At 45.8% G+C, this 8457-nt stretch overlaps 1 protein-coding gene across 1 annotated transcript; it reads left to right on the top strand.

The window, feature by feature from the left end:
- The first annotated feature begins 203 nt into the window (after positions 1–203).
- Positions 204–7913, top strand: LOC122946517 (TAP binding protein). Its single transcript, XM_044306206.1, has 8 exons — positions 204–384; positions 1482–1682; positions 2517–2738; positions 3860–4201; positions 4451–4774; positions 5828–5917; positions 6264–6307; positions 7472–7913. Exons 1-8 carry the CDS (start codon positions 336–338, stop codon positions 7484–7486), a joined length of 1287 nt encoding a protein of 428 aa, XP_044162141.1. The 5' UTR covers positions 204–335; the 3' UTR covers positions 7487–7913.
- The last annotated feature ends 544 nt before the right edge of the window (positions 7914–8457 follow it).

Consider the following 8457-nt stretch of genomic DNA (forward strand, 5'->3'; position numbering starts at 1 on the left):
CACGTGTAACCGATCAGCCAGTGTCATAGGTACAAATCTGCCCTTTAAACGTATTTTGGGACTTAATTTTAGTTTAGACACCGTATTACTTAAATATGTTAGTATCCAAAAATGGCATGCTGCAGCAGTGAGAGGGTTAACCTGCTTGCTTGCTTGCTTGTGACGGAGCTGCTCTGCAGGAATACAGGCTGTTTCCGGAAAGTGAAAGTGAAAGAAAGTGAGACGAAAAGAAGAACAGAGACGGTGAGAGTAGCCTTACACCCGGGGTAACCAGGCAGAGGGGGCACCGCGCAGTGACAAAGGACCCCAGCTGTACCCGCACCCAGAACGCCAGCATGATGCCATCCACAATCTACAAGCTGAGCTTTATTCTTTTTGTACACGGTGAGTATCACGGACAGGAGTGAGGTTTACACGACCCCACATCCTGCCTTACACAATTAACCCATCCAGTTCTGTCCCCTGACACCTCCACGACAACCATATCGAACGTATATTGGGTATACATAGCTTTATTTCACATTGGCGCTTTATTATTTATTAACATTACACTTTCAGATTCTCGGGACTTTCCACGAGTCGCTCTACTTTCATTTTGCTTTGTGTCGTGCCGGTGTGTATCTTATGTTTTATTCTTAGCGTTTTAGTGCAGATGTCGTCGTGACTTTAGTTATAGAAATACATTTAATGGAGACCTGCCGGATAAAAAAAGATAAAAGTGCCTTAGTGCTTAAGACATCTGTGGAAACCATTTTTTTAATATCTTCCTTCTGCTCTGAGATTTGATCCCTCGAAGTTACAGGCCCAAAGCCTAACAGGAGATTCTGACGACAACCGTGTCCCGCTCTGATTCCTGTCAGGAGTTGTCATGAATACCCCGTGTGGACTCTGACCCCATTTGCATCGATATTTACCCGAGTAGTGGTCATGGTATGTCTATATGTGGGGACATCCATGTATTAGATCATTCCGGTCCGCACATAGTTTCCATGACAGCACAAATCCAAAGATGAATGGGGTCATTTATCGAACTGGTGAGAAGTAGAACTGGCTTAGTCGCCCATAGCAACCAATCAGATTCCACCTTTTATTTTTGACTGCTCCTATGGAAAATGAAAGGTGGAATCTGATTGGTTGCTATGGGCGACTAAGCCATTTCTACTTTACACCAGTTTGATAAATGACCCCATAAATCCTCAGAACCCGGCAGTAGTATCTGAAGGCTTCGGGCCTGTACCTTCAAGTGATCATATCTTTGCAGAGACATAAGTTATAAAACACGCGTTTTACAGTTTTTACGTACAATTTAAAGTCTGTTAATCCCTTTTCTTCTCCTCTTCCTTTACTCCAAGAGGACTCTATTGAACTCTTCACAAGCGATCGTCTATAAGTCAGTCATGAAGATGGCGTATTCACACGATGCTACGCTGATGTTTTCATGATCTTTTTCTCTCTTTACTATGAGTCTTGGTTTCTTGCAGCCATTGTCCTTCTGGCCGTGAACCCTACATCCAAATCGCAGTCCCTGTCCTGCTGGCTGGTGGAAGATGTCCCTGCCACTGAGTCTACACCGCGCATGATCCGACAGACACCAGTATTGGTGCAGTTCACGGACGCCTCTGGACTGACCCATAGTTCTCCAGTAACCACTGAACCTGGCACCTTGCTCTTCTATGTTTTTGGTAAGAAAAATATAGGTTGTGGTGAAGGTTTAGGCCTCGTACACGGCCATGTCAGTCAAAAAAGTGGCTATTCTCGTCTGCAATATGGACCAAAATAGGACGTGTTCTGTACAGATGTGTGCATGGCCCCATACAGATCCAACAAGTATAATGTGGACAATAAGGGCTTCCACAATCTACAATGTAAAATCCAAACCTAACGGGCCATGTCCAGGATTTAATTGGCTTTGTCCTGGATTTAACACTAAAAGGGCATCAAATTTTGTAATGGAGTATTCGCCTATCGCAACCAAATAAGGTCCTGCTTTCATTTTCCTAATGGCCTTGTGGGCACTCAACTTTCCATGGTTGCCATCAGTCCCTAATTGGGACTGTTTTTCAGCGATTGTTCCTAATTTTCAGAACCAGTCCCTGCAGATTAAGCTGTCCCGCTCCAAAAAAGGGTGTGGTTTTGTAAATGGGCGATCCCTCAGGGTTCAGGGGTGCGGTCTATTTGTCCCTAATTTCCCATCTGCCTGAGGGACCATATGAACGGTGTGTACCATGCTGAATAACGCCCAATGGATTTACATCAACGCCAGGTCAGACCGTGCAGCTTTTTGGGACTTTGACTCCCATTTTCTTAGACATTTTTGCATGGCGGCACATAGGCTTCATAAATATGGTATTTTGTCGAAACGCCATATTTTTTCAATGTGTTTACGTTAGAAAACTGCCATAAATACGCTGATACATCTCGTAAAAGTCACAAAATGGTATCCATGTAGAATAAATGAGTCCGGAGAGGATCATTACATGTAATTTCCTTCCTGATCTGGGCTTTCCTTCCTTTAGATCCATCAGGGAATCTTTCTCCTGAGTTTACCGCCTGTGAGATAACTCATCATTTGCCTCAAGAGGTCTTTTTGAACTGGACGCGCTCCCTCACAGAGGAGCAAGTCAGTCCGCCCGCCCTTGGCAGGACCTGGTACACCTTGGCGGCCAAGAATCATTTGGATGGAAGGGCGGTGAGCCTCGTGCTGGGGCCCCTGGGTGACAAAAAAGATCATTTTGCAGGTACGTCTTCTTTAGAGGTGAAATCCCATCCAACATAATAGCAAGTTAATCACAAAATGTGCAGGTCTTCCAGTGTAATGTGTAGGAGTTTACGGCAGGTCCTCCATATTGCCCGGTTGTGTATAGGAAGAGACTATAGGTGCAGTTGTACAAAATGTTTGTTTTAGATAAACATCCACCAGTATCTATGGTCCCTTGATTCTCACAACCACTGCTCTTACCTTACAACCAGGATTAAAAATTATTCTCAGGGCCCAGCTCTGATATCCTCAGAGAACCCAATGGCAAGTTCTTGACTCCAAAGACAGCTCCTTTCTTTCTCCTGGACCTTTGGGGCCAACTGTGGTATAAAAGCCTGGGCCCACCAGAGGATTCTCTGGTGCTCTGGTGGGCCAGTCCAACACTGCTTACAGCCCCTGACCGGGGCCGGGTTATAATTCATAGAGAACATATGCAGCTTAAACCCTGCCCCTTCCAAAGGCCACAACTTCTCAGTCAGAACACTTTGCAGCAGACTTCAGTGCAACATCTTGAATTACTACACTATTCTGTAATCAGTCCCTGTTATCAGCCGTTTCACGTTCGAGAGGGGATGACTGTAGTGGCTTTCAGTTGGATGACAGCAGAAAAGTCAAGAAAACTCCCCTCCCCATAATCCCTGATTTATGTTGCACTTTTAATGCATATGTAAATGAGCCGTTAAGTGCTCCCTCCCCCTCCATGATTGACAAGATCAGGCAGGATGACTATGCAGGAACCTGTCCATGTCAGTCGAGAAGGAGGAGTGAGGGTGCACAGAATGGCTTTGACCCCACCCTTAGTGCACTTCACTGCTTATTTGCATATGGATTAAAAGTACTTTTTCTCGCTAAGTGAAAGGTATCATTGCACTCAGCTGAGCTAGCCCTACAAGGCATTGTGCCTGGTGTATCAGTGAATTCTGGTGACAGGTTCCAAGATTTGTTAGACAAATTTCTGCAACTGAAAATATGGTCCATTCATCTGAAGGAGGTTGTTTCTTCTGTATTCAGATGAACAGGACAGCAGCAAAAATGTCTGATGCGTGTGAATTCACCCTAACCCTCTGCCATATCTTCTGCTGACCTTCTCTTTCCCTTTAGCCTCTCTAGCTGTGTCTTCTGCCTCCATGGTCCAACATGCCCAGTTGGGTAAGCCGCTGTCTCTATCTTGTGGCATGTGGCGGGGACATCAGCAGCGATTTGCTGTAGAGTGGCGCCATCGTGCTCTGGGTGCTGGAAGCCTCCTGTACACGTATGATGGATGGAAGGACAAGGTTGAGGAGCACGTCTCAAATTGTCACCTGAACTTTTTGGCCTTACACAACAAAGGGGACGCTTCCCTGCTGTTTGACAATGTAGACATTTCACTCCAAGGCACCTTGTTATGTACAGTCTATCTGCCCTACCTGAGGGCTCAACGAGAAATCCAGCTGGTGGTCACAGGTAAGAGACCAGAGGGGGCGCTCTAAGGGCATGTGTATATACATTAGACAGATTTTCCTACTTTTGATACAAGATCCCCGTAATATTTTATAGGGGGGTCACATACTTTTATAACAAGATCTTTAGTAGAAGAAATATTTTGGTAGGAACAATGTATTATGAGATGGCCTCCACCGTCTCTTATCTTGAGTCTCTCTGTCAAATCTAATTCTCTTTATCCTGTTTTTACGCCCAACGTTGCGTCTCCAGCTAAACCGCAGGTCACTATGAAGCCGGCACCCCTCTTCGCTCATCCTGGTGAGGAGGTGACACTCACTTGTGACATTTCTCACTTTCACCCTCTGGAAATCTCTGTGGACTTCTTAGTTCAGCGTTCAGGGGAATCACATCCCACCCTGCTTAATGGAAGCTCCTTGTCTCATCACACCCACAGCCATGATGGCACCTATAGTATCACCGCATTCCAGCGACTTGTTGCCAGCAGCGACCTCCATGGTGCCCGCTACTTTTGCAAAGTGAACCATATTAGTGCTGCAAAGGGGATCTCAACCTCCCAGACCCTCAAAATTGCAGGTAATGTCATTAAAATATATAAGAACACAATAAGGCCCCTCAGATTCTTGCTGTCATTTTGTGGTTTGAAGGGATTATCTGGGTTCATAATGCAATTTTTATATTTGCCTAGAATACCCCAAACGCTTCATATTATTGCCCCATATACCTGTTTTTCATGTCAGCACTTTCCTTCCCCTGTTCTCGGCATCCCTGCATCCTGGCAAGATGTTTACATGCAGAACTTCCTGTTGTCATCAGATTTTCTAACCAAACCCAACCCTCTAAGGTTTCACAGGGCTTGCTCCGTCCAGCTAACATGGAGAGGCGAGGTGTAAGGGACGTGGCTACTGCAAAGAGAAAAGTGTGGCAGAGCAAAGCATGATGGGATTGGTTAGAAAATCTGATGAAAACAGGAAGTTCTGCATGTAAACATCATGCCTGGATGCAGTGATGCCGAGAACAGGGGAAGGAAAGTGCTTACATGAAAAACAGGTGTATGGGGTAAAAATATGCAACATTTGGGGTAATCTGGGCAGATAAAAAAAAATTATTATGAAATCAGAGAACCCCTTTAAATAAAGTTTCAATGGGTTTTCCGAAATTTTATTACTGATCAGTGGGGATCCGACACCTGGTACCCCAGCTAATCAGCAGTTTGAGAACGCAATGGCGCTCGCAGTAGTACTGTGGCTTTCTCGTTGCTTTCTCTAGGCCGAGTGATGACATGTTCATGTGGCCAAGGTGGAGCTCAACCCCATTTAAGGTAATGGGGCTGAGCTGCGATACCAAGCTCAGCCACTATATAATGTATGGCGCTGATCTTAGTGAGCACGGAGAAGGTGGCGGTGCTCAAAGGAGCGCCAGTGCCTTTTCAAACAGCTGATTATCGGGGGTCCCAGGTGTCTGACCCCCACCTATTAGATACTGATGACCTATCCAAAGGATAGGTCATCAGTAGGTCTCGGAAAACCCTTTTAAAGTCTGGTCAGTATAACAGTGTGTATAGATGAATGACTGCATCTGGGATCCAATAACCAGTGACTCAGTGGACGCCATCCTCTCTCTGTACAGGGGTATCGGGGACGTCTGTGGAGGACATCATGTATCTCTTTCTGACTGCGCTGGTTCTCTATGGGATTCTAAGCTTCCTGAGCAGGAAAGGTAAAGAGACAGAAGAGATTGGGCCTGACGTGTAAGGTCTGGAGGGTCAGAATATGGGATTTTTGCCGTCAGGGGGTGCAGAGTGAACAGTTCCCACTTCCAAAAATGAGTGGACATTGGACAACATGTTGTCCAGGAAGCCAGAGAGTGATTGCAACTTTATGCTATGTGTTAGGGCTCATTCAGACGGCTGTAAGTGTTTTGCAGTCTGCAAATTGCGTATCCGCAAAACACAAATACTGGCCATGTGCGTTCCGAATTTTGGGGAACGCACAGGGCCAACGCTAAATAGAAATGCCTATTCCTGCAGATCACATAATGACTCTTCCTTCTCTCACTATTACAGCAGTGTCGTTCTTTGGGGGTCAGGAAGAGCTGAAGGCTCAGAAGGTAAGGAGCGGCTGCCCACAGTAAAAATTAAGAATATAAGGGGTGTACAATCTTATGCAATGGGGAGTGTCCCCTCTAGGTGTGCCTGTGATATTGGGTTCGGATACGTTTGGCTAGTCAAAGTCTAGTCAGTGCATCAGCATGGTGCCTGCGCCTCCACCGTACATCTGCAGACAGCTGGTATAGGCACGTGTTACGTCCGGATATCCATCTCGTGCCGCCCCGAACTGTGAACCATTTCATTACGACATGATAAAAAGGAGGCACACACACTACAGGCATGCTCACATATGGCGGCACACGCAATGAATACAGGCATGCTCGCTGCATACATACATGCACATTCACTGACAGATAAGCATGCCTACTTACCAACATAACAGTTGGTCAATTCGGACCTTAGAAGCACCACCTTGGGAACACCCGAGAGACCCATCTCTGGGTGTGGCCTACATAAGCACCTCCCATTTTTCGGACCAGAATGGCTCGAATTTGCCGGGAAAATTAGGGAGAGTACCTGCAATTTCAGGACTGTGCATGCACCCTATATACTCATTTCCACAATAACCATTAGCTCTGAGGAATGCAGGAGCGGCAGTGGGCATGCTTACGTCCACTGGTCACCCATAAGCCTTTCTACCCCTCTAGTGGACGCCTAAATGTTTTCTGGTAAAAATGTTTTTTTTTATCAAGTGCCCCCCCGAAATATAAAATTTATACTTACCTGCTCCTTTAAAGGGATCATCCGGATTTTCCCCGTGATCCTGTGCAGCGGTCATTTCCAGGATCACGTGCTGTACATTGGGCACATGATCCTAGTCCGGGGTTTGAACCCGCAGCGCGTGTGAGTCTGAATTTCTCGCCACAGCGCTAGCGAGAGATTCAGACCCACACATGCACTGCGAGTTCTAACCCCAGGCTAGGATCACGTGTCCAATGTACAGCACGTGATCGTGAAAGTGGCGGCTGCGCGGGATTGCGGAGCAACCTGAATAAATAACCCCTTTAAGCAACAACTTGATCTTGGTGGTGGCAAATGCTGCCCCCGGCATCCGCCCATGTTTGCTTAATAGGACATACAGCCCTGGTCATGTCTAATGCAGGGATGCACAAGGGCCATATTAAGGTTAAATAATAATAATCCGATATATTTTTTTCCCCCAGAATAAATCGGAGTAGAGAAAGCTGGAAGATCGGAGGACCTGATCGCTGAAAGACATTTGTGTTGCTAGCGTGGATTTCAATGTAATGAATACTTTGTTTTCCTGAGAGCCTCCAGTCTCCCTATCCCCACGGCCGTAGCTGTGAGAACGTGGTTGTTTAAAGTTAGAGGGACAAGTCGTCTACTGATCCTTGTCTGCTCAACCCAAAAATGCTAATTGACTATGAAACATCCCTTAATTTAATTGCACTATTTTGTAATTGTTCGCAGCAGCTTTGTGTACGTACAGTAAGTGTGGGATCCCATAAAACCTGTACGACCTGCTGGATATATTAAGCATCTTCTTTTAGGAGGAGATTGATCAGACTGGTGTAAGGTAGAACTGGCCTAGTTGCCCAGAGCAGCCAATCAGATTCCACCTTTCATTTTCCAAATGAGCTCTGACAGATGAAAGGAGGATTCTGATTGGTTGCTATGGGCACCTAAGCCAGTTCTACCTTACACCAGTTTTGATAAATCTCCGCTTAGGCCTCACGCACACTATCGTATGTATTTTGCGGTCTGCAAAACACGGATCCGCAAAAAATACAGATGACGTCCGTGCGCATTCCGTATTTGGCAGAACGGAACAGCCGGCCCCTAACAGAACAGTTCTATCCTTGTCTGTAATGCGGACAATAATCGGACATGTTCTATTTTCTTTTGCGGAACACGGACATACGGAAACAGAATGCACACGGAGTATCTTCCGTTTTTTCGGGAGGACCCATTGAAATGAATGGTTCTGCATACGGTCCGCAATAAATACGTTTGTGTGCATGAGGCCTTAGTTTCTTAAATTGACTTACATTTTTTTCTTTTTTTTGTCATTTTCTGTCACTTTCATAAAAAAAAAAAGATCTATTACTTTTACACTGGAGCCTGTGCCCTCACAGGATGCTGACATTCTTTGCTGTGTACATCGGTAGAGGGTCAGCAGTCATCTCAT

This window comes from Bufo gargarizans, chromosome 9 (assembly GCF_014858855.1).
Source record: "Bufo gargarizans isolate SCDJY-AF-19 chromosome 9, ASM1485885v1, whole genome shotgun sequence".
Classification (NCBI taxonomy): Eukaryota; Metazoa; Chordata; class Amphibia; order Anura; family Bufonidae; genus Bufo; species Bufo gargarizans.

What these genes read in the sequence shown, in the direction of transcription:
- LOC122946517 (XM_044306206.1), top strand. Translation starts at nt 336, where the DNA reads ATGATGCCATCCACAATCTACAAGCTGAGCTTTATTCTTTTTGTACAC. An exon ending in CAAAAAAGATCATTTTGCAG is followed by an intron (nt 2,739 to 3,859) that starts GTACGTCTTCTT and finishes CTTTCCCTTTAG; the next exon opens with CCTCTCTAGCTGTGTCTTCT. An exon ending in CCAGACCCTCAAAATTGCAG is followed by an intron (nt 4,775 to 5,827) that starts GTAATGTCATTA and finishes CTCTCTGTACAG; the next exon opens with GGGTATCGGGGACGTCTGTG.